Consider the following 25,487-nt stretch of genomic DNA (forward strand, 5'->3'; position numbering starts at 1 on the left):
GATCATTTATATATATAAATCATAGATAGTTATCCTATCACTAATCCTAACCCCAATTGTATCAATCAATCATAGCCTTTAGATCATTTCTTTTTGTGGATAAATCAAGAGTTAGATAATAAGTGAAACAATCACCTCTTTTAATGTTTTTTTAGTGCCAAGCATTTTCATTGACATTCCCACTATGATAAAAACAGTTTTGTGAATTAATTATTTTATAATATATATGTCTTATATCCCTCCTCATACATATATGGGCATGTGAAATTTCTATTTTGAAGGGTTATCAGTGTTGTAGAAGAATGATATGTATTCTTATTGTTGATTTTGCAAATATATATAGATTTTGATGTTCTTTATTCTATTTTAAAACTTTATCATAGTCATTGTATAACCCTTCTACCCAACCCTCTTTCTCATCTTATTTCTTCATTTCTTTCCCTTTTAATATTCAATTTTTTTTCTTAGCATTCTTATTGTCTAATTTGTAATATTTCTGTAGTGAGACTTTGCATGATATTTACGAAACACTACAAATAAATTGTTTGAAATGCAATTACAAATATAATTCATATTATTAATATTTTTAATTAAGTTTTATTGCTATATTATTTTGATAATATCTATTGTTTCAATTATTAATTTACTATTTATACAAATAATATTTTGACGCTTCATTATAAAACAACGCATAATGTCCGTGCATTGCACATTACTACATTTACCAAGATCGATGCTCCACACATTCAAATTGAACCATTTTGATTTTATGTCATTCCAAGATATTTTGAATTCAACTGAAGAAGAAAAAATAGTTGGTAATGATTATTAGCTTTCGTTTTAATTTAAATCTCATATATTGATTGATATTTTAATCTAGATAATATGTCTTTATTTTAATTGTTTTAGATATTATTGCGCATGTGATTGAAAGAAGTGAATTCAACATTATTATAATATAAAATACTGCATAACACCCATGTATCGCACGGGTGTGGGACTAGTATTTATAGATAAGAGAATATTGTATTGATAGGCAAATTTTGGATTCTATATCACCAATTTCATTTTCAGTTTTTACTATACAATTTTCTTAGTATACCTGAAATGTTGTAACTCATCATGAGATCCGAGTATTAATCTAAGACATAGTTACAAAGCAGTATGATCAAAACAAGAAACTCATTAGGGTATTGCCTAATTTACCACCACCACCACTAGCGTCGACCAACAAGAAGCACGACGGCGGCCTTCCACTGCCACCATAACCGGCGGCGCTAAGTACCTACTCCTCCTATTCTCAAAAACTCCATTGAAGTTGAAACAAAGGTAAAAATTAAAATTTTACAAGTTGGGGTTTCTAAATTTTGAAATTAAAAATCACAATATGAGGATGAATTTATGAGGGAGATGAATTTGTTATTTACAGTTTTACACTTTTACTATTTTAGTGGTGTTGTGTTGTTTTTTTGTAGAGATGGTTCATTATTTTGTTTATAGTTTGTGGAATTTTTGGTGATAATTATTTGTAATTTTTCGTGAGTCAATGAAGAAGAAGAAGTGCTTTATATATCCAAGAAAACCGAACAGATAAGAATTAACATGGATTAATAGACAATCCGTTTTTAGAAGCTGAGCATAATTGGATGGAGCTGGCCCTGAGTCAGCAACTAGAGGTGGGAACAGACCAGGCCGGCCTACATGGCCTTAAGGCCTAGCCTACATAGGCTCAGGCCAGGCCAGCCTATTTCTTTAAATAGAGCAGGCCAATGCTTTTTTATAAGCCTATTTAGCTAAAAAGGCCAGGCCGCAGGCCATTAAAAAAGCCTTTGAGGCCTACTAGGCCGGCCTATTTAAGTTAACATGAATAATATTTTTATTACGATTATTATTTATATATTAAAATTTATACTTTGATTAAATTATAAATCTATTAACTTTTTAAGTAATTTAAGTTTATTAATCTACATTAGTTTTTAACATATATAAATGTATTATTATAAACTAGAATTGAAATATGATGACATATATAGTCAAATTATCTAAAATATCAAATGGAACATTATTTTATTAGTTCATAAGTATATTTCAAAATAAATATAATTATTTATTTAAATATGTTCATATGAAATAGGCTTTTAAACAGGCTAACAGGCCACATCAGGCTTTCAAAAGGTCAGGCTCAAGCCTAGAATTTAAGCCTATGATAGGCCACAGACCAGGCTCAGACCTTCGAATGTTTGACAGGCCAGGCTCAGGCTTGGCAAAGCCTAGCTCGGCCTAGCCTATTCCCACCTCTATCAGCAACGGTCAATCATGAACCGTGTTATTTCCTTCAAATTAACTAATCAAAAATTAATTAATTTGGTGACTAAATAATAATGCATCACCTAGTCATTTTGGGATATATACACATTACTAAAGAGAGTGTTCTTATTAATGTGGGACTTTTCCCACTTTTTTTAATTCACACTCCTTAGTTCCAAGTCATACAAGATCAATGTGTTCATCCCATTTTATTTCCAATCACAATGATTATAGTCTAATTTTCAAATAGGCTAATTTTTATAATTTATTTTATAGGAAAAATTAGTAACTTATTTCTTATACTATCTTGACCAAGTTCACATTCATTTAGAGTGTGTTTGAATGAGGGATTCTAGAAATTAAAGGGATTTTAAATACTAGACAATTCAATTGATTCAATTGAATTTCCTTGATTTTCAAATTCCAGTGTTTGGATAAAGTGTTGAAATTTCATCAATTGTAAAATTCTTTGTTTGGGTAATGTAATTGAATTTTCTTCATTTAATTTTATTTATTTTAATAAAATCGACCCTAAACCCAAAAATTGGCCGAAAAACCGAAAAAATCGGCGGAAAAACCTAAAATCGGTCAAAAACCATAAATCGGCTGAAAAACCTAAAATCGACTATAAACCATAAAATTGGCCGAAAAATAATAATAATAATAATAATAATAATAATAATAATTATTAATAATAATAATAATTAATCTATATATATAAATCCTAGATAGTTATCCTATTAGTTCTCAAAACCCTAATCCACTTAAACCAATGAAATTTCTTCATTTAGCCATGTCATCCACTTACAATGTCACATCATTTCTCCTTACATTATTGTCATATTGATCAACTTTGCATATACCTACATTTATATGTGTAATGATGCATTAATATGGACTAATGGAAGCAAATAGTCACTATAAAAAAAATTGTCCGATTATATGTTTATATAAGAAAAAAAACGTATGGACTAATGGAAGCAAATAGTCACTATAATGATTGAATATATCTAATCAAAAGGAAATAAAATAGTCATTAAATCATCATATTTTGCTAAACAATTGTTTAAACAATTGTCACTAAATTATCATATTTTGTTTAAATTCTATAATCTATTGTTTCTTTATTATGTATTGAGAATTCTATTGTCATGATGTCATACTAAATGTGAACAATAATGAAAAAAAATGGGTTTGTAGTCGATTTTAGGTTTTTCGGCCGATTTTAGGATTTTGGGTCGATTTTAGGTTTTCGGCCAAGTTTTTTGGGTTTAGGGACGAGTTTAGATTCTTCGGCCGATTTTTTGGATGTTGGCCGATTTTGGGTTTTCGGTCGAGTTTTGGTTTTTAGGCCGATTTTTTGGGTTTTCGGCTAATTTTAGGGTTTATAGTCGTTTTTTGGAATTTTGGCCGATTTTAGGTTTTTCTGCCGATTTTTCGGGTTGCCGGCCGATTTTAGGGTTTATAGTTGATTTTTTGGATTTTGGCCGATTTTAGATTTTCGGCAGTTTTTTGAGTTTTCGGTCGATTTTTGGTTTTTCGGCCGAGGAAGCTCGCCATCGAAGGCATTCCAAAAGCATTCGATAAATGTTATTGACAATCCGAAGGCATTTGAAAGGCTGAGGTTAGCTTGTGTGAAGCCGGTGTGTGCTGAGGAAGAACAAGATTTTGTTCAAGATCAAGGATTGATTAGAACATTATATGAATTAAAGAGGGAAGGGGGATTGTGTGTAATTTGCGGAGAAGATACTATTGATTCCATTACCGTATGTAGGCATGCTTTTTGTTTCGGATGCTTCAAACAACGCTTCAATTCGCATAAATTCCGTTTGCCTGGCACTACGGATACGATGATTGTCCGTTGTCCGACCTGTAAGGATATTTGTTTTGAACCGACTGATGATCTTAGGTAGAGCTGTCAAAAAAGGCTGGGCTATCGGGCCGGCCCATTAGTCCTATCCTTTTACACGGGCCAGGCTTCATAAAAAGGGGGCCGGACCTTATCGGTCAGGCTTCATAAAATTAGCCGAATAATAATAATAATAATAATAATAATTAATAATAATAATAATAATAATTAATCTATATATATAAATCCTAGATAGTTATCCTATTAGTTCTCAAAACCCTAATCCACTTAAACCAATGAAATTTCTTCATTTAGCCATGTCATCCACTTACAATGTCACATCATTTCTCCTTACATTATTGTCATATTGATCAACTTTGCATATACCTACATTTATATGTGTAATGATGCATTAATATGGACTAATGGAAGCAAATAGTCACTATAAAAAAAATTGTCCGATTATATGTTTATATAAGAAAAAAAACGTATGGACTAATGGAAGCAAATAATCACTATAATGATTGAATATATCTAATCAAAAGGAAATAAAATAGTCATTAAATCATCATATTTTGCTAAACAATTGTTTAAACAATTGTCACTAAATTATCATATTTTGTTTAAATTCTATAATCTATTGTTTCTTTATTATGTATTGAGAATTCTATTGTCATGATGTCATACTAAATGTGAACAATAATGAAAAAAAATGGGTTTGTAGTCGATTTTAGGTTTTTCGGCCGATTTTAGGATTTTGGGTCGATTTTAGGTTTTCGGCCAAGTTTTTTGGGTTTAGGGACGAGTTTAGATTCTTCGGCCGATTTTTTGGATGTTGGCCGATTTTGGGTTTTCGGTCGAGTTTTGGTTTTTAGGCCGATTTTTTGGGTTTTCGGCTGATTTTAGGGTTTATAGTCGATTTTTGGAATTTTGGCCGATTTTAGGTTTTTCTGCCGATTTTTCGGGTTGCCGGCCGATTTTAGGGTTTATAGTTGATTTTTTGGATTTTGGCCGATTTTAGATTTTCGGCCGTTTTTTGGGTTTTCGGTCGATTTTTGGTTTTTCGGCCGAGGAAGCTCGCCATCGAAGGCATTCCAAAAGCATTCGATAAATGTTATTGACAATCCGAAGGCATTTGAAAGGCTGAGGTTAGCTTGTGTGAAGCCGGTGTGTGCTGAGGAAGAACAAGATTTTGTTCAAGATCAAGGATTGATTAGAACATTATATGAATTAAAGAGGGAAGGGGGATTGTGTGTAATTTGCGGAGAAGATACTATTGATTCCATTACCGTATGTAGGCATGCTTTTTGTTTCGGATGCTTCAAACAACGCTTCAATTCGCATAAATTCCGTATGCCTGGCACTACGGATACGATGATTGTCCGTTGTCCGACCTGTAAGGATATTTGTTTTGAACCGACTGATGATCTTAGGTAGAGCTGTCAAAAAAGGCTGGGCTATCGGGCCGGCCCATTAGTCCTATCCTTTTACACGGGCCAGGCTTCATAAAAAGGGGGTCGGACCTTATCGGGCCAGGCTTTTTCATGGGCCGTCATGGGCCGGCCCACAGGCTTTTGGGCCGGCCCCTTAAAGAATTAAAAAAATTATTTAAAAAATTTTATAATCTTTTTATTATTATATTTTGGTCCTATTTTTATGCATAAATTCATATATAATTTTTTTTATTATTTTTGTTGTTTTATTGTTATTATTTGTGTTTTGTTCCCATCTATAATCTGTTTTATTCCTATTTTTAAGCATATCATCTTTTTTTATTTTTTTTTTATTTTTTTTTGTGCAATTACAACGAAGGATATCAAACTTGGAATATGTTTATTATAAGCCTATCATCTTTTTATTGTATTTATTTTATATTCTTTCTATATTTATTTATTTTTTTTACTTAAATTACAATGGATGAATGAAAGATATAAAACTTGGAATTTTTTTTGTAGTAATAATAATAATATGACAAAACACTTATTGGATTATAATGACATTATTTGTTAGAGATTTGTTTGTTTGTTTGATGAGGATAAAGTGGAAGATATTGTTGTTTGAGAGATTATGTGAGAAAATATAGGGATACGAATTACCTTCTTGAAGATTTATCTGAGAAATATAACATAAATTTAGTAGAATATGTTTTTTTTTTCAAAAAAAAAATACTATGAAAATTAGTGGGTCGGCCCATCAGGCCATGTAGGCTTTTGCTTATCGGACCGGGCTAAACGGGTCGGGCCATGAAGTTAACGGGCCGGACTGGGCCGGCCCCTTTATTTGACCGGGCCCCTCTAGGCCGGGCCGGCCCCTTTGACAGCTCTAATCTTAGGGCCCTCTCATCAAAGCAGAAATTTGTCATTCACATGGTTCAACATCTTCTTCGTGAATGGAATGGTAAGCAGAAATTGAAAAATAAATAAAAAATCATAGTTTTTTTTTTTTGATAATCATAAAAAAAAGAAAAAAGTTCTCATAGTTTTATTAGGGTTACGGGGAAATCAAAGGGGAAACCAAATTCATTACCAAACAAAGGCTCCGTTTGGATTAGCATATTTTTTACTGATCGTGTAGACCAGAAGAGTTGCGAGTCCGCCGGCGTTTACGGTGGTTGAGAGCGGTGAGACCCCTATTGAAGCGGAGGGGGGTTGTGTACCTGCAGGCACTCCGACGCTCAAGTCAGTTTGTGTGTAAAGGTTTTCTTGGCTAAATAACGCGTACCTTGTGAATGAAGTGGAGTCACATATATATAGCCCCCAGCGCTGGGCCAAGGCCCTTGATGGCATTAATGGCCATCAAGTGGCTGCCGGAAAACGGCTTGGAGGCCTTGATGTGCAGTAAATGCCCATCATTCCGGTTTACGGCCGTTACGATACGTAAGAGTATCAGACCGTTGGAGGCTTGCTCGGATCGTGTTTGTTCGACACCCTCTGATGCTCGAGCTCGATGCTCGGCCCAGAACAGGAGCCCCAAGTTGTTATGCTCGTTGACGAGGATAATAACTCGGAGCTTTATCGATTCATTTCGATTTGTCAAACATAACTATTTCGAGCTGGATCGCCGAATTTTCGCAGTTCCCTTTAGTCAAAGTCAAGCTTTGGAAAAAGGGGAAGCGTTTTTTCCAAGTGGTCAATTCTAGGTATTGGTAGCCTCCTCTTGCATTTATGGGGCGTTAGGCAATGATGACAAGCCTTTTGGGCGGCAAGTTTCTCTATAAATACTTCGCTGCTTTTTCTTTTGCCTTCCATATTTTGTGCTTTGAGTGTCAGCGATGGATAAGAAGGATTCCAAGAAGGTTGTTGCTGAGAGCTTCAAGTCCCAAAGGGAAAAGAAGAGAGCGGAAGTGCCCACGGCTGCGGTGGCTCATTCTCAGAAGGGAAAGGAGGCCAAGGTGATCATCCTCTCTTCAGAAACTTCTGACACTTCAAGCTCCGATGAATCGGAGGATTTTATTGAGGAGTTCCTGAGGGCTCACAAGTTTCCTCACCTCTACCCTCCTTCCCCCTCTTTCGGTGAAGGGAGGTCTCGGGGGGAGGTAGAGTCCAAGATGAGGCCATCGGAGGTGCTGGAGACTGATTCGGATTCCGCGATTGATTCAGACTCCGAGCACGAGGATTAGATGCTCGGGTCCTTTGTAATTTTTCTTTTCCTTGTATTGGCTTTCTATTAATAAAGATCGTTTTTACTTTAAATGTTTCGAGCACATTTTATTTGCATTCGTGCTTTATGTATACTCTCAATTTAATAATGTCGTGGATTTTTCGAACGATTCCGAGCGGACTTTTCGATCGAAAGCCATACCCTTTCCGAGCTTGTCGAGTAACGTGATGTCTTCTTTTGGTAGTTGCGGTCTTCCCCGTGTTTTTAGCGAAAATAAAGGGATTGAATCCCGAGGATCTTGCACTTCCCTTTTGGCTGTGATTTTCTCGGGACATGGTGTCTTGGGTTCCGCGAGATTTGCGCGAGCAGAGGGATGTGACTTGAAAGGACGAGTCGCTTCGCTTCCTCCTGCCACGTGTAAAGGCTATCCGAATAGCACTCGAGTGGCTATTTAATTGAGATTTGAATCTCGAGGTCGTCGACAGCCGTCGGATTTTCGCGCCTTTTCGTTTCTCTGGAGATTAGATCTGAGCCGCTTATCTGCCATCGATCCAATCCGTTGGATTAATCTGGCAGTTCAGATGGGGAATGGCGCAAATTTGTTCGTGCAGGCGCGTTGGCCTATATATAGGAGGGAGGTTTTTTGTTTGAAACTTTACAGTTTCTCATTCCACCTATTACTTTCTCGCTTCCATTCCCTTTGGTGATTCCGTTTGCTGCTGTACTACAAACTCCTTTCTCTCATCTCCATTTAACCAACAAGTAAGTGTTTTATCCCTTTTAATCTTTGAAGATTTTGCTTTGGATTTTACTTTGATTGTGTGGTTAAGTAAGACGTAGTAAATTCACGCAGTAGGGGTTTGTAGTGTGTTTCCCGTGTAGCTTAGGTGGTCTTGGTTTGGGTTGTAAGTGGTGATTAGCGCCCCTTTCCCCCCAAAATAAGGATTTTTCGCGGTTTTCAGGCGAAAAATCGCTGTTTTTACCCGCTGACGGTTGGGTTTTTGCTTTAGAACAGTGTCGAGCACCACATGCGTTTCGTGCTCGGTTGTTTTTATGAACTTAGCGCCCGGAGGGATTATTTTGTCCCTTTCAGTTTTCGCGTAGTCCTTTAAGTGTTGTTGAGATCCTCGCCCTTTCACTTGATTTGGCGGTGGAAGGGTGGATTTGAATGTCGAATTCATTTTTCCTTCCTCTGCTTTTTCAGGTTCTCCTTTAGATGACTGAAGGGTCTCAAAGTCAAGTCTCGTTTATAGATCAACAGCCGTCCTCGTCGATTCGTGTTCGAGCCGACCTTTCATGGGTGGCGGATGAACCTCGAGAGACGGAGTCAATTTATAAGAACTGCGAGAGTGATATCCCGGAGTCAATGTGCACGGATATACAGACTCCTCCTACCGAAGATTTCGAGGTGCGGATTCCTACTGCTCGTCACAGGATCTGCAGTAATTGGGCCTGGGGAATGATTCCCATGTACGAGATCGCTTTTAAGCATCTGGGAATTAGGTTGCCCTTTACGGATCTTGAGGTGTCCATCTTCCGCCATCTTCGCTTAGCCCCTTCTCTACTTCATCCGAACTCTTTGACCTTTATCAAGGCTTTCGAAAGGACCGCTGAGTACTTGGGCCTGGGTCCCACCTTGCCTTTATTCTTCTATCATTTTGGCCTTCAGCGAAGCTGTCCTCGGGGGGAACAGGCGAAAGGGAAACTCGCGAAGGGAGCCCCGCTACCGGACACCAAACATGGATGGGTTTCTTTGAGGCAACGGAAGCGCCTCTTTGATATGTACGACGAATCGGTGCGGGGGTTTAAGTCCGTTTTCTACGGGGGTCAGGCCCATAACGACGAAGGGCTGGAATAACTTCGTCCGTAGGGGGCACCGTATAGACGAGCTGGGGCAGGAAGTGCTCGATGAATAGGGGCTCCCCATAGATGAGGATTTTGCCAGGTTCTCATTCTATTGGCGCAGAGATCATTACTCTATGTCGACCAAAGAGTTTGTTTTTAAGCTGGGGGAGTTGTCCGCTGAGGAGAGAGCTGATTATAAAAAGCTGTTAGAGTTCGTGGAGGGCTTGCCTCCTTACCTTCTGAGCGACCCTGAGGGCGAGCCTTTACCCGGGGAGGATGGTCAGAGGTTGACCAAGACCAAGTTGATTGCAACCGAGGAGTTGATCGCTTGTGACACTCCGGAGAAATTATCTGTTTTTTGGAGTATGCTCGTGGCTTTCTTTTATCTATTTTTACTAACTGTTTTGCTTCCTTTATTTACTCGTCTTTGTTTTGCTAATTGTTAATCTGATTTGTGTAGGTACAATGACCAGTGGTGCCGCCGCTCTCCGCAAAGCTCGCGCTGCCAAGAACAAAAGGGAAGCTAGCAGTGCTGCTGCAACCTCTTCTGCTCCCCAGTCCCCGACAGCCTCTACTGTGGATCGTTCGAAAAGGATACGGCTGGAGGAAGAAACCTCTTCTCGGCAGGAGCTTGAGGTAGTGGATCTTTCTGGCCACGATGATCCTCCGAACTCCGGTCCCCACAGGTTGTCCGCTGGCGTTCCCGCAGACGATTTTGTCCTTCCTCCCATCTATGCCCATGGCGTGCTGCTGACCGGAGAAACCAAAGTGAAGATTAATCCAGCAGATGAGGCCATCCTCGCAGACATGGGTCCCGAGGCTCTCCGCTCTGAAATTGCCACTCAGTCCATGGCCTTGCTCAAATTGGTCGAGGTGGCGACTTTTCTGAATGGCCGGTAGTGCAAATACTTGGAGGAGAGGGATAAGGCTCGCAAGGAGTTGCCTCTGTTGAAGCGAAGGTTAGCAGAATCTGAAAGAGGCAGAGGATAGACTCAAGACGGTGTCGGAGGAGAGGGACGGTGTCGGAGGAGAGGGACGGTGCTGTGCAGAAGGTTGACGAGCAGAAGACCTTAATTGGCGAGTTGGAAGAGAAGTTGGCGAGGCTCTAGGTCACCGGGGTTGTCGAGGAAGAGGAGAAGGAGCTCGACCCTCAAAGGGTGTATGCCTCCTCTTCTCGTGCTGCTTTGATCGTGAAGATCCAGGAGCTTGAATCCAACATGGTTGCTGCTGCTACTTTTAGTTTCAACAACGCAGTGGCCCAGCTCAGGATTCTCAACCCAAGTTTGATCGAGGAGGGTTTAGACGAGGAGAAGGAGGTGCGTGATGGAGCTATTGTGACCCCTTCTGATGATGAAGTGTGACTTATGTTTTTCTTTCTTTTGTTTTGTTCGGGCGTTCTGTTTTGCCCTTTTGATGTAGTTGACAATTATGGCCCTTCGTGGTCTTTAAATTTCAGTACTTTTATTTATTCACCTGCCTTTTTACCCTTATCTTCGTATCTAGATTTCAGTACTTTAGGTTCATGCTTCGATTGTCTTTTCGTTGTGACGACCTGTATACTTGATGTCTTTTGTTTATGTTCGACTAAGCGTGAGGTTTTTAACTTAAGTAATTTTCCAAACATTCTATACACCGAGCTATTCGTTTCTTCGCGCTAGTGTGTGTTTGGACGGTGGTCATCGCTATGATAGCTGGTACCATTGATGCCGGGCTTAGAAGGTGCGGGGAACCATTCTAAGTGTTTGGAGATGTTTATCCAAACTAGTAACGAGGAGAGGGGCTGTTGTTAAGCTTTCCTCCTCGGGGTGTGAACATCCCATCGCGAGCTGGGGTTCTACCGGTCGTGTACTGCGACGATGGCGTTCCGTGGTCTAGAACTTTCCTCGCCAACATCATCGAGCCCCTAATGTCTCGACTTTGTTTTATATTTTAAGATTCATGCCCGTACCTAAGCACTCCTCCGTTGTATAGGCGCGCTTCTCATGGGCGAAGACACAGCCTTCGTCGAGGGATGGCTTTGAGCTTTCCTCAACTGTAGTATTGCTTGAGCTTTTCGGCATTCCAAGGTCGGGGAATTTCTTTTCCGTAAAGGTCTTCCAAATAATAAGCACCGTTTTCGGTTTTGGCTCGAACTCGATAAGGTCCTTCCCAATTCGCCGCGAGTTTGCCCTTGCGAGAGTCTTTTTGGTTACGTCGTAGTACTAGCGTACCAACGTCGAATTCTCGCCTGATGACCTTTTTATCATGCCGTTTTGCTATTTTTTGCTTTAAAGTGGCTTCTCGGAGGGCCGCGCCGTCTCGGAGTTCTTCCAAGAGGTCGAGCTCTTCTCTGAGCATTTCATGGTTGTCTTCCCCTTCGAGGGGTACTTCCGTTCGGAAGGAGGATGCTCCGGTTTCTACTGGAATTACGGCCTCTGTTCCGTACGTCAATCGGAAAGGCGTTTCTCCCGTCGTAGAATGTGGAGTGGTTCGGTAGGACCAGAGTACACTGTGTAGTTCTTCTGTCCATTTTCCATTTGCTTCATCCAATCTCCTTTTGAGTCCTCATAGTATAACCCTGTTCGCGGCTTCGGCTTGGCCGTTCGTTTGAGGGTGTTCGACAGAGGTGAAATGTTGGGTTGTGCCTATCTTTGCCATGAACTCTCGCACTTTCTTGTCTGTGAATTGGGTCCCGTTATTTGTAACGACAACTTGAGGGATCCCAAATCTTGCAAGTATATTGCGTTTGAAGAATCGCAACACATTGAATGTTGTGACGTTGGCGAGAGGTTCGGCTTCGATCCATTTTGTGAAGTAGTCGACAGCTACTATTAAGTATTTATTTTGTCCTGCTGCCGTTGGAAACGGTCCTAGGAGGTCCATCCCCCACCAAGAAAACGACCACGGGGACGATAGCGTTTTTAGCTCGTTTGGAGGGGCCAAGTGCATATCCCCGTGACGTTGGCATTTGTCGCATTTTTTTGACATGCTTTTTTGCGTCTGCTTGCATGGTAGGTCAGTAGAATCCTGCTCGCAAGGCCTTTCTGGCCAAGGAGCGTCCACCGATGTGTTGACCGTTTATTCCTTCGTGGATTTCGCTGAGGATCGAGGTTACCTCGCTTTCCTCGACGCACCTCAGCAGAGGGATGGAAAATCCTCGACGATACATTTTTCCATTTAGGATTACGTATGCGCATGCTCTTCTTTTAACCTTAGCTGCCTCTTTCTTGTCAATTGGGAGGTTTCCTGTGTTCAAAAATTTGAACACGGGTGTCATCCAGCTGTCGGCGTTGATTTCGCATATCAGGAATACCTCGGTGGGTTTCGCTATGCTTGGTTTAGATAGTGTTTCCTGAATAAGTGATTGATTTCCGCCCTTCTTTTTCTTAGTGCTTGCGAGCTTTGATAAGATATCTGCTCTTGCATTATGCTCGCGAGGAACATGTTTGACTTCGGTTTGTTTGAATTTAGTTAATTTCTCTTTGATCAAGTTTAAGTATTCCGTGAGTCGCTCGTCTTTTGTTTGGTATTCTCCGGCTATTTGTGACGCGACGAGTTATGAATCCGTGAATATCTTAATCTCCTCGGCTTCCATATCCTGAGCCAACCTTATTCCTGCCAAGAAGGCTTCGTATTCGGCTTGGTTGTTTGTGGTTGGAAAGGCGAGTTCGAGTGAAACTTCTATGAGCGCTCCTTCACTGTTTTCGAGTATTATACCCGCGCCAGTCCCTTGTGGATTCGAGGATCCATCCACGAAGATGGTCCATTTGTTCTTATCCGGGGTAGATGGTGTGGTCATCTCGGCTACGAAGTCTGCTAGCACTTGGGCTTTTAAAGCCTTTCTACTTTCGAAAAAGATTTCGAATTCGGACAACTCGAGCGACCATTTAAGCATTCGTCCTGTCATGTCCGGCCTCGCGAGGAGTTGCTTAATCGGTTGATCGGTTCGAACAACGATGGAGTGAGCTAAGAAATAATGTCTTAATTTCCTCGCGGCCATGACTACTGCTAAGGCCGTCTTTTCAATCTGTAAGTACGGGAGTTCGGGTCCTTGCAGGGCCTTACTCACAAAATAGACTGGTTTTTGCCCTTGCTCGGTTTCTCTGATGAGAACGGCACTGATGGCCTCCGATGCTACAGCGAGGTAAAGGTATAGTGTTTCCCCTTCGTTGGGTCGCGTTAGGACTGGGGGTTCAGATAATGCTCGTTTTAAGTGTTGTAGCGCATCCTCGCATTCCTTCGTCCATTCGAATGCGGATTCTTTTCGAAGTATTTGAATAAGGGTAGCGGGTGTTGAGCGGATTTTGCGACAAAACGAGATAAGGCTGTGAGCATCCCATTTAGCGATTGGATTGATTTCTTTGAGTCCGGTGTAGGAAATTCAAAAAATGCTCTGCATTTATCGGGGTTAGCTTCGATTCCTCTTTCGGTTAAGTAGAATCCGAGGAATTTCCCAGCTTTTACGCCGAACGTGCATTTTTCAGGATTGAACCTCATATTATACTTTCTTGCTTGGTCGAACACTCTTTTCAGATGTCACCGATTTCATTATTGAAGACTTTGTTCATCATCCTTTGGTATGTGGCGCCTGCGTTTTTAAGCCCGAAAGGCATTACGTTGTAATAATAATTACCGGATTCGGTCATAAACGCTGTTTTCTTTTTATCGATTTCAGCCATTTTTATTTGATTATAACCCGAGTATGCGTCCATAAACGATAGTAATTTAAATCCTGATGAATTATCTACTAATTTGTCTATGTTAGGTAAAGGGTAAGCATCTTTAGGGCAAGCCCTATCAAGATCGGTATAATCAACACACATGCGCCATTTTCCATTCGATTTCTTAACAAGTACAACATTGGACAGCCAGGTAGTGTACCTGGCTTCCGAAATGAAATTTGCCTCGAGGAGGTCTTTTACAGCTTTTTCAGCAGCCTCCGCTTTCTCGGGGACTGCTTCCTACGCCGCTGAACAACGGCACTAGCACTAGGATCTAAAGTCAACTGATGACAAGCGACCTCAGGGTCGATTCCGGGCATCTCTGCAGCGCTCCAGGCGAACAGTTCAGCATTGTCCTTTAGGCAAGCGATCAGCTGCTTTTTGACCAAGTCGGGGAGCCCAGTTCCAATTTTGATTCCTTTGAGGGGGTCTTCGCCCAAGGGTACCAGTTCGAAATCTCCGTCCGGAATTGGGCGGTAGATTTTCTTTTCAGCAACAGGGAGGTCTTTTTGCTTCTCTTCCTGATGCTCCTTTTTTGTGAGTCGAGCATTAATGTCGACGGACCCTCCAATGGTGTTTACCCCCGGATTTTTCTTTTGTTCAGATTTCTTAGGGGTCACCACGGTGCTCAGATTTTTTGTCGCGGCCTCAAAGCATCTCCTCGCAGCAGCTATGTCGCCGTTGATGGTAGCGACCTGATCATCTAGTGTGTAGTATTTCAGCTTCAGATGAACGGTTGACGACACAGCGTACAGCTCGGCTAAGGTAGTCCTACCGATGATGCAATTGTACAGCGAGGGACAGTCGACGACCATAAATTGTGTCCTCACGGATTTCATTGCCCTTTCCTCGCCAAAGGTGACGATGAGGTCCACATATCCCCAGGGTTTGGTAGTCGACCCGTTGAACCCTTGAAGGTCAGGTCCTACATAAGGAATCAAGTTCTTCTCCGACAGCTGCAGTGTTTTGAAGAGCCCTGAATACATCACGTCGCACGAGCTCCCCTGATCTACGAGGATGCGGTGGACGTCGAAGTTCGCCATACGAGCTCTCACCAGTAGTGGTATTTGGTAGTTTGGTGAGCCCCCAGGAACTTCTGATTTGTAGAAGGCCAGCGGGTCGGAGCCTTCCTCGGGTTTGGAGACGGCGATGGGAGTCACCGAGCAAATACTCTCCAGCTCCTCGAACTTTCTTTTCACCGAGCCGAGGGTGACTTTGTTTAGCCCTCCCCCTGTTATCACCAGTGCTTTGGGGAAATTTTCCCATGAGCCATTCAGGTGGGCGTTGAAATGCCTCATGAGTGCTCCCTCATCCGACCCTGGGGATGGGAGTGGGATCTCTGGTGCCGAAATGGCAAGGGCTTGAGGGACTATGCCTCTGTTGTTTTCTTGCTCGGGGACATCAATGGCCATTGCGACCTCTTTTAGGTGGACACAGTCTTCAGTGACGTGTCCATGGCTTTTATGATAGCGACAAAATTTCGTCCTATCAGTATTTGCCTTCATGAGCTGCTGTCTTGGGAAGTGGATCCCAGCCTTCTTGAAGTCCGCAGCGGAGACTTCAGCAAAAATGCGATCTCTTGACGCATTCAGTGGAGTGTAAGTTGTGAACTTTCCACGTGGAGGTTTGGACTCCTTGATCCTCTCCTCCCTTCCTTTTTCGTTACCTCTTCGCGAGGTTCCAGCTTCATCTTTCTCGTGGTTCCTGGGTTTTTCCTGACTTTTAGGCCTCCTCAAATCTATGGACTTCTGCTTTTCCTCGTAGGCGATATACTTTTTTGCCTTTTCGAAGAAAGCATCCAACGTCTTCGGCTCTTCGATCCCGAAAGCTTTGGCAAAGTCGCTGTCCCGACGGAGTCCCCTGTCGAGTAGGTACAGCTTCATGCTTTCTTCAACCTTCACCTCGACAGCCGCTTTGTTGAAGCGCTCCAGATAGGACCTGAGGGGCTCCGTTTCGCCTTGAATAATGGCTTCGAGGGTCGCTTCCGTTTTTGGATGGCGCTTCGAAGACGTGAAGTGAGCCCGAAAGCGGGCGCATATGTCCGACCAGAAATCTACGGATCCTGGCGCCAAGCTCTTATACCAAGCCATAGCGCCTTTCCTCAGAGTCGTGGGAAAGAGCTTGCACTTGATAGAGCCTCGTACATTTCTGTACTCGAGGAGAGCTTCCAGATTCTCGATGTGCTCGTCTGGATCTGTCGAGCCTTCGTAGGTATCCATTGCCGGTGGTTTCTCGAGACCGACCGGTAGAGGGAGTTCCCGGATCCTTCGGGAGAGGGGGCCTTGGTGGCTGTCCCTTTCTTCCGGGGATCGGTGTCTTTGGTGGCGAGGAGGATTGTCCCTTCTCGGGGAGTGCCTCCTCGGTGGGGTGGAGTTTCGAGATATGTCCTCGTTTCTCCTCGGACTCACCCTCCTCTCGCTTCTCCTGCGAGGTGGTGAGCGTGACCTGGAGAAGGTTCTGCTCCTCGCAGGTGTGGGTGAACGGTGAGCTCGGCGGGCTTGCACCGTTACCCTCGATTCAGCAATTGCGTTGATTCGACGGCTTTGGGATTCAAGCCTTTGGTTCTGCTGCTCGAATCTTTGGTTTTGCTGCAGGATAAGGTCCGAATGGCGATTGATCGCATTGACCAGCGCGGCCATGATGTCCTGCACGGGAGCACCCGGGGGAATAGCCATTGCCGGAGTCGCCTGTGGCGGGGTAGCCACAAGGATCTGCGGTTCTTCTGGATTGTAGGGCTCATCCTGCATGTTTTGCCCTCCTTCGCTATCTTCCGTTACGGAGGCGAACTGGCCGTCCTGCGGGTGGTACGGCGCGTAGTCCATTGGTTGACCGTTGTTCTCCGCCACGTGTTCCGGGATTTGGTGGTTGTTTCCGCCAGCCATTGATCGCAAAGTGGTTGTTTGAAGGAAGTTTTTTAGTTTTTGGTTTGGATAAACAGGGAAACTATAGTTCCCACAGACGGCGCCACTGATCGTGTAGACCAGAAGAGTTGCGAGTCCGCCGGCGTTTACGGTGGTTGAGAGCGGTGAGACCCCTGTTGAAGCGGAGGGGGGTTGTGTACCTGCAGGCACTCCGACGCTCAAGTCAGTTTGTGTGTAAAGGTTTTCTTGGCTAAATAACGCGTACCTTATGAATGAAGTGGAGTCACATATATATAGCCCCCAGCGCTGGGCCAAGGCCCTTGATGGCATTAATGGCCATCAAGTGGCTGCCGGAAAACGGCTTGGAGGCCTTGATGTGCAGTAAATGTCCATCATTCCGGTTTACGGCCGTTACGATACGTAAGAGTATCAAACCGTTGGAGGCTTGCTCGGATCGTGTTTGTTCGACACCCTCTGATGCTCGAGCTCGATGCTCGGCCCAGAACATTTACTTTATGCAAAAAGCTTAGTTTTTTTTTTTTGATAATCATAAAAAAAAAAGTTCTCATAGTTTGATTAGGGTTACGGGGAAACCAAATTCATTACCAAACAAAGGCTCCGTTTGAATTAGCTTATTTTTTACTTTATGCAAACAGCTTATGCAATTTTTATATATTATTATAAGTTTTTTAAGGTAGTTTATGATAAAAATAACTTATAAAAATACAATTTTCACTAGTGTGAACTTATAAAATAGCATAAAACATAATTTGTATTGCATAACCTCAAAAATAAGCTAATCCAAACAGGCCCAAAAACAACAAACCAACACGGTGAAAATTCAATTGAGGGGAAGGGGGAATTGGAAGAGATCGAAAACAGAGCTTACAGTTGCGTTTTTTGGAGAAGAAGAGTGCGCGGTCGTGTGGTATTGGCTGGAGCACCATTTTCCAGTGAAAATACAATTCGCGGATGTAGCGAGAAAATAGAGAGATTCCCACGTAGCTCTCTCGTGTATTCTCATAAAAATTGTTTAGGTGTCATTTAATAGAGTTTACTTACGTGAAATTCAATTGAATCTTCTCTAACCTATTATTCTTTTAAAAATAAAATCTCAAAAAAAGATTTTAAAAAAATAATAAACAAAGATCTTCTAAAAAAAAATTAAAAAGAAGTAATAAAAAAATATCTTTTAAAAAAAAGATTTTCGCATCAAAAAAAAAATCTTCGTGTCTCCCATTTTTCTATAATCTCTATCTCTATTATATACAAAGCGAGATTCTCACGGAGCTCTCTCGTGCATTCTCATAGAAATTGCTTATGTGTCATTGAAGTAGAGAGCTTTTACGTGACATTCAATTGAATCTTTCTAAAAAAAGATTTTAAAAAAAGAATAAAAAAGATTTATATTAAGGACCATGACCGGAAGGAGTATACATTTTCTTAGTATACCTGAAATGCTGTAACTCATCATTTTGAGATCCGAAGACATAGTTACAAAGCAGTTGATGCCATTGTCTTAATGAGTAAGAAGATTTTCTATGAACTATATAGGCAAATTAGCAAGCTACTGAGCTTATACATACACTTGCAGTCCCCAAAACACAGCAGTGGGGATTTAAGTTTTTTTGAAAAGTTAAAATAAAATATACTTTGATTTTCTTTTTCCTCTTTGCTTTCAAGTTTCAACTGTGTTTGAATTTGGGATTTTTGAGGAATGTGGGGGTGATATTATCAGATAACTGATAAACTTAAAATACAACTGAAAGCTTTTGAATGAAAGAAGTTGCAGGCAGCTTGGCGCGGTGGTTTGCATGTGTCTGAGGCTCCGCGAGTTGAGGGAGCTGATCAATGGCGGAAGATGCATCAATGATTGAACAAGAGAATCCATCAAAAAATTTAAGCTGAGAAAAAAGTATGATGCAAGGAAATTGGAGTTTGAAGTTACCTTCATAGAATGGTTATCATAGAATTACGACGCTTCCTCTTGCGTCTCGCATTCTGCAAAATTCTCTTGGTTTCTTCCTCTTCTTCCTTGGTCAAATTTCCGAACAGGTCTGCTCCATGGAAACATATATTTAATCAGAGTAAGTTAATGAATTTATATATCGTGCTTAGGCAAATCAATATAATGTGATAACTCTAGACAGTGCACATAATAAGTATTACTTTTAAGCATAATTATACATGTATTGGATTGTTGGCTCGTTGCCATAATCTCCTTTAAACAGAAGAAAATGTTACTAAATGTAACAGACACAGTACAACCTAAGTAGAATCTTTGTGTTTAACATTGGTAATAATTACAGAAATCTGCAGAATGCAGTTCTAGGTAATCCTATTATATACTAAGTTGTTGGAAATAAGTATAAGTAAGCTAAGAGAGGAATGATAACAGAGAATAAGATGTATCCTATATATTAAATGGCTTTTACAGATCAAACATACCCTTAACTCTATGATTCTTTTTCTTATACCCTTTGCACATAAAATTATCCATCATTCGGTTAGGGAGTCTCTTTCTTGCACTCCTCCTCACTGCTACCTGTGTATCTGTTGTAACCAACTCAGCTCCCTCCATTTGGCTGACTTGACTTGCCTCATTTGTAATTTCTGATTTGTTGTTCCCTTCCCCCTTCGCTGCTACTGGTGTCATCATAATACTAAATAACTAATGTTTTTCACAACCCAAAACTACATTGAGGAAAATTGAGTTTATCCCTTATACTGCCATTGCTCACTAGTCACTACGAATCTACGATAACAATTCAGTTTTAAACTATTTTGGAAAAGCATTGCTATTGAATGAATTTGAAAATCACCAATCTCATTTTTTCCCTTTATATAGGTGGCAGACTGGCAGTGACTAATAGGAAAGTAACTTCCTAATATAAGCAATAAGAAACCAAAATGAAGTCTTGTTATAATTTTTCCAATTACCTGTGTTTACTTCAAAGCAGGAAAAACTTCTATCAGTCTCCTCGTCAGATTCAATGACAATTGCACAGTTTCTTCCTCCCATTATACCCTGTCATTCAAAGTTTCAAACAGTATTTGATAAGCACAGGTCTTTTGCATGAAAATAAAATGGCAATTGTCACTGGCAAGTGCATATTATATCATCAAGTTATAAGAAGCAAGAACAACATAATTAGATTGATTTAGAAGGCAAGTAAATCATGAATGGGAACTGAGAAGAGACCAAAATCTTTAAAATACCTTCTCCACTTTTGGTTGATTTTGCTTTTGAACCTTCTCAGATATTCTATCAGAAAAAGCTCCTCTTTCTCTTTTTACTGGCATCCAGCCTCCTGTGTCTACTTTTGAAGCTACAATATCTGGAGTGATCATCTTTGCTGCACTGAAGTTAAGAGAAAAATACCTGTGACCCTTGGCCATAACAAATGCTTTTGCAAGTGAAGACTAATAAAACCAGGTGTAAACAAAAAGGATTTTCATAGCATACTAAATTGATCAGACAAATGGATGAAGCTGTCCTGGTTGATTATCAACAATATTTTTAGTGTTAGGAAAAGTTAGGAGATACACTTACTTAGCAGGACGCTGATGCATTTTTGGTGTGATAACTTTTTTTTGAGACGGCTTTGGTGTGATAACTTGTTTGCTAACACACTGCAAGCTGACAATGTATCAGAAAAGAACTATGCTTTTCACCACAGGAATTAATCAGGAGCAAGATGGGTGTGTGCTTGTGTTTGTGTGTGTGGAATGATGTAATATTCTTTCAGCACAAAAATAAGATCAGGAAGTATGTAATTAGTTTATTATTAGAGATAAAGCACCTTTGGAGATAGAACTATAGGCTTTGCCAGATCCTTGTGGTTAGTATGTTTTAAACTGTGAGAGATTTCCTGCAAATATTCGTTCATAAAGCATCAGTTTGTTACAGCCATCTAGGAGACTAAGATATAAACGAGAAGGAAACGAAAGAAAGCCATGGGGAAAGTTCAAAGGCATTGTACTATATAGCAAATTATGTTTATTATGTGTGCAGTGTGCACATTTTAATAATCATTCATTAACATATCTTACCTGCATTTCCTTGGTGGTGTTCTGGAGTTCATTTTGGTAATTTCGCAGAGAGCCTTCAATTTGCTGAGGCATGGCTGAAACCAACATATATACTTCCTGTAACTTCTCTATGTTTGTAATGTGGCTCATTTGTTCAGATAAAGATTTCAAGCTCTCATTAATGCTTGCTTTAATTTCTTCTTGTCCTTTCATCTGATTCAAAATCATTAACTCTCAGTCCATTTAACTTCAATATTCATTTATGTTTGAGAAATCATGCAAACCAAAATAGAAATCAGCTAGTTACCATTAACTGAAGTGAGTTATCCTGAGCAATCAACTTCTGTCTTATGTACTCCACTGAAATGCAAAGCGAGGAGTTAAAATTGTATACTAGCTTAAAAAATAATTTATTAAAGACCAAGCCTCAAAATACATTCAAATCATTATAAACATAAAAATGGATGCAATGTAGCCATCAGTAAGCTTGCATCAGTCACGTGATGAACGATAGATCAAGCTAAATATCAGAATTCTAAGTACAGAAAATGAGCCAGCCATCGGTAGAACTATATTTCAAAGAATAAACAATATTTTGGAAAATCCATCATAGGTAGTTAATCAAAGGAAGTCACAGCCATACAAAAATTTGGTAGAATGTCCTGATAAAAGTGACCACACAATCAAATTTTCAATGAAGAATTGAATCAAGAACTAGAATGGATTTTTTTCCAGGGAGCCAGTTACTTCCAAATACTAAAGTACTTATGTTGATTGGTATAAATAGTTAAATACAACTTGCAGAAACTATTTTCAGAATATTGTTAATCTTAGAATTTTAGTCACTTACTCTCCAAATTAAGTTCCTTTGTTCCTTTGTTTACTTGCATTACGTCACTTTGAACAGAATCCATGATCATTGCAAATCTGCTCAATGTGGTTTCCATTATGCCAATTCGGTTTTCGAGTCCTTCAGTTAACTGATCTATAGCAAACAGAAGATTTATAATCTTTAGTAAATAACGTGCTAAAATGAAATGACTTAATTGATTAGCTTCCTACTTGTGCATAGGTTGAAGAAAGCCAGTTTATCCTTGGATACATCTAATGTGGATGCTAGAATTACATACAAGCTATAGAAACAAAATTAGCATTTTCATGAAATACTCACTTTTGTTGTCTGCAGAGTTCCATTTGACCAACATATTGGATGAAGATCTTGAGTTGTGTGGTTGACTCTCATCCTTTGAGTAAGTAATTCGGGGCAAACTAGAAAACCTCCTTGAAGAGTTCTCATGTTCTTGAGAACCAAATCTCTGCAAGGATTAAAAGAACATAGTAAAACTGAGTAATGGAAATGGAATCATGAATTTCATATTTTGTTTAGCTACTAACGAAAAGGGAATGAATAGCTCATACAAAATATGTTAATTTTAATTAAAACATTTCATAGTTGAGTGAAATCTCTATTTACCAGGAACTTACCTGGTGATAGCCTATTAATCCATTATGCATTTCATATGTCTAGAAATCTAAGCAGGGTATAGGAGGTTTTTGCTTTTAAAATTTTGGATTTAAATCCCTCACAAGATAGTGTGCACCATGGAACTCTGTCCCATTTCCAATAGAGGATAGAAAATAAATAGGTTAAAAGTTTAAGCTCATTCAATGTTCAGCATACTTGTAAAATAAGCAACCAGGGTTTCAAAAAGATACTAAGTAGGGATTCTTCAATACCATAACCCAATATTTACGATTATTATCCTCGAAATATATATTTAATTTCTCAGTTTAGCTAGCTTAAACAGTTCTAAGAGTGACTATATATAACACTTGATGGCAAACATGTTTTATTTCATCTTTGCCTAACAGTAGATTTTTCGAAAGCCACAAATAATTCACAAAATAATTGAAACGCAATGTTTTACCTATTAGTCCTAATTCTGATTACTACAAGTTTCTAGTTACCAATTCTTCATTTCCGAAAAAAATTCTGCTAAACTTAACAATATATCAGTCAAAGTTAAACAAAACACATTATGCAAGAGATAATTTCAAGTTACTTAAAATAATCACGGTAAATGTTTTTCACATGATTCTTGAGAAATTCAGCGAAACTGAATAATGACATTGACATTCTTCTATGTGAGAAACGAAAATTCCAGAATCTCGATCGTTTAAATCTAACCTGATCATTAGCTGTGACAGCTTCATCGAGAGAACTTTGAGAGAAATGAGACAAAATTCCTTGCTGAGACGAAAGTCCCTGAGAAAACGACTGTTGAGATGGTTGTGATCGATGTTGCTGCGACACTTGCAATCCATTCGATACATTGTTCGTCTTCCTAACACATTTTCCACATCAACAAACACCAAAATCCGCATAAAAATTCATTAACATTCATTCAAAATCAGCATGAATTTCAGAATTTGCACCAACACATAATAATTAGGCTAAATCACATGTAACCAAAAAAAAAAAAGGCTAAATCACATTTCATCAAAGTACTGTAACTGTACTTCATTTCTAGATCTTACAGTTTTCACATGTAGAAACTTCAAAATTCAAATCTAGAAAAAATCATCGTCGAACGGTTACATTTACATAGATATGAGCAAACGAAATTGAAAATTGAAATCTAGAAAAAACTGAAATAATGCTCTCACTGTGTTTGAGTTTCGATATCTCGATCCATAAGGAATCGGAAAAACGAAATTAAGAAATCAGAGAAACTCATCTTCCGATGGAAGGATTGAAAGGAATTGTAAAGTAACCTTGAATAAATGTGAGGAGGAGGGAAGACGGAGATTGAAGATAGATCGGCAGCTTTGTTAATCTTCATTTTCATTTCGGATCTGTTTTGTGAGAATCTGGAGAAACGGTTAGCTTAGAGAGAGAGAGAGAGAGAGAGAGAGAGAGAGAGAGTTTGGTTGAGCTATGTTTGGGAAGAAGAAGAAGTAGCGAATTGAAAATAAGCGGGAATGGAACGGAGAATTTAAACGTTAGAGTTAGATAACGGAGGCTGTTTGTTGTGTGTGGGTTTTAACGGTGTTAAGAAATGGGCCGGATCTCGGGCCACAATTTTTTAAAATTGCTCTTTATGCTCCAAAATCCCAAAAATACCCCTGAATTTGGTTTTAGTTTGCTTTGGATCCTACGTTCTGAAACATATATATTTTTAGATCCTACGTTCCAAAATTGCTTAAATTCGGAACCTACATTTCGAAATGGTGAATTATGCGAACAAATACATTTAAATTTAAAGTTAGACTAATTAAGCTTATTCTCCATATTTAAACTCATTATACAATATCATATTTAAGGTACAACATGTTAGAAATAAGCTCATTTTACAATATCATATAAATTCTTTTTGCTTTCTTTGTACAATATCATATAATTTCCTATGTTGGTGAATTTCAAAAGTTACGTGTACGGTTCCTAACTTTCTGAAACCACCCTTTTTGGTTTGTAATTTCTGAAACCCATAAATTTTAAATAATAATAATAATAATAATAATAATAATAATAAAAATAAAAATGCTTGTGTTAGCAAATTTCGCTAGAACCTTGCGTGTTCGGATTGTCACTTCCGAACGACCTTGAATGGTAATTTCTAACATTTAGGGAACTAAGAGCAATACAGGAGGACACAAGAGCAATTTTCCTATTTTTTCTTTTACAATTCTTTTTTTTAGAAAAAAAAAAAAACTTTAGGGTGTGGAAGTGGTGCCCGGACTAAGAAAGAGAAGATCTTAGAGTTCAAAGATACTGAGTATATGTTGTTTTATTAAATAGTATCTTTTTAAGTTAATCGAATATCTCTTGTACTTCTCTCTAATTGATTGGTTTAATATTCTTATTGTACTTCTTTCATTCTTTTATAAAAGCTATTAAGCTAATTTTGATGTTTAAAAATAATTTGAGAGCGAAATAAAGCTTTTATGAAACGAGAAAATTGAAAAGTAGTATAGACTTGTGATTTTTAATCTATAATCTCTTAACTTTTACAAAATTAAGCTATTGAAACTATTTTTCTGATAACCCTTCAATTTTTAAAGGAAATAGTATGATAATTTAGAGTTTAACCGTAAAGTTTAGTCAAGAATGAGTACATCATCAATTTGGTCCCCGATGTATTATGTAAAATACTTTTAAATAGGTCATTAATTTTATATCTCAAAATGTTCATGCATGATTGTATTGATATGTCAAGTTAATTAGTCCCTATATTTAGCCACTTACAAAGTTACTATCATTTAAGTTCATATATTTTACTAAGGGGGTGTATT

At 39.4% G+C, this 25,487-nt stretch overlaps 2 protein-coding genes across 2 annotated transcripts; both read right to left on the reverse strand.

The window, feature by feature from the left end:
* Nucleotides 1-18,631: 18,631 nt before the first annotated feature.
* LOC123885183 lies at nucleotides 18,632-20,791 on the reverse strand. The gene is made up of 6 exons (XM_045934449.1): nucleotides 20,716-20,791; nucleotides 20,382-20,523; nucleotides 20,103-20,190; nucleotides 19,611-19,808; nucleotides 19,111-19,219; nucleotides 18,632-19,006 (listed from the first exon to the last, which is right to left on the reverse strand). The coding sequence occupies exons 1-5, from the start codon at nucleotides 20,733-20,735 to the stop codon at nucleotides 19,113-19,115; spliced, it is 555 nt and encodes a 184-aa protein (XP_045790405.1). The 5' UTR covers nucleotides 20,736-20,791; the 3' UTR covers nucleotides 18,632-19,006; nucleotides 19,111-19,112.
* Nucleotides 20,792-20,950: 159 nt separating this feature from the next.
* LOC123886323 (putative recombination initiation defects 3) lies at nucleotides 20,951-24,112 on the reverse strand. Its single transcript, XM_045935651.1, has 7 exons — nucleotides 23,970-24,112; nucleotides 23,383-23,539; nucleotides 22,366-22,510; nucleotides 22,045-22,179; nucleotides 21,502-21,554; nucleotides 21,216-21,407; nucleotides 20,951-21,034 (listed from the first exon to the last, which is right to left on the reverse strand). Exons 1-7 carry the CDS (start codon nucleotides 24,041-24,043, stop codon nucleotides 20,951-20,953), a joined length of 840 nt encoding a protein of 279 aa, XP_045791607.1. The 5' UTR covers nucleotides 24,044-24,112.
* Between the last annotated feature and the right edge of the window lie 1,375 nt (nucleotides 24,113-25,487).

This window comes from Trifolium pratense, linkage group LG5 (genome assembly GCF_020283565.1).
Source record: "Trifolium pratense cultivar HEN17-A07 linkage group LG5, ARS_RC_1.1, whole genome shotgun sequence".
Taxonomy (NCBI): Eukaryota; Viridiplantae; Streptophyta; class Magnoliopsida; order Fabales; family Fabaceae; genus Trifolium; species Trifolium pratense.

Excerpts from the sequence above, each read along its gene's own strand:
- LOC123885183 (XM_045934449.1), bottom strand. The coding sequence starts at position 20,735 with ATGCATCAGCGTCCTGCTAA. Across the intron at positions 19,809-20,102 it reads CTGCTTTGAAGTAAACACAG|TAGCAGCGAAGGGGGAAGGG; the intron begins GTAATTGGAAAA and ends TGATGACACCAG. Across the intron at positions 19,220-19,610 it reads AAAGAATCATAGAGTTAAGG|ACCTGTTCGGAAATTTGACC; the intron begins GTATGTTTGATC and ends TCCATGGAGCAG.
- LOC123886323 (XM_045935651.1), bottom strand. The coding sequence starts at position 24,043 with ATGAAAATGAAGATTAACAAAGCTGCCGATCTATCTTCAATCTCCGTC. Across the intron at positions 22,511-23,382 it reads CTGTCACAGCTAATGATCAG|AGATTTGGTTCTCAAGAACA; the intron begins GTTAGATTTAAA and ends TAATCCTTGCAG. Across the intron at positions 22,180-22,365 it reads GAACTCTGCAGACAACAAAA|ATCAGTTAACTGAAGGACTC; the intron begins GTGAGTATTTCA and ends TGTTTGCTATAG.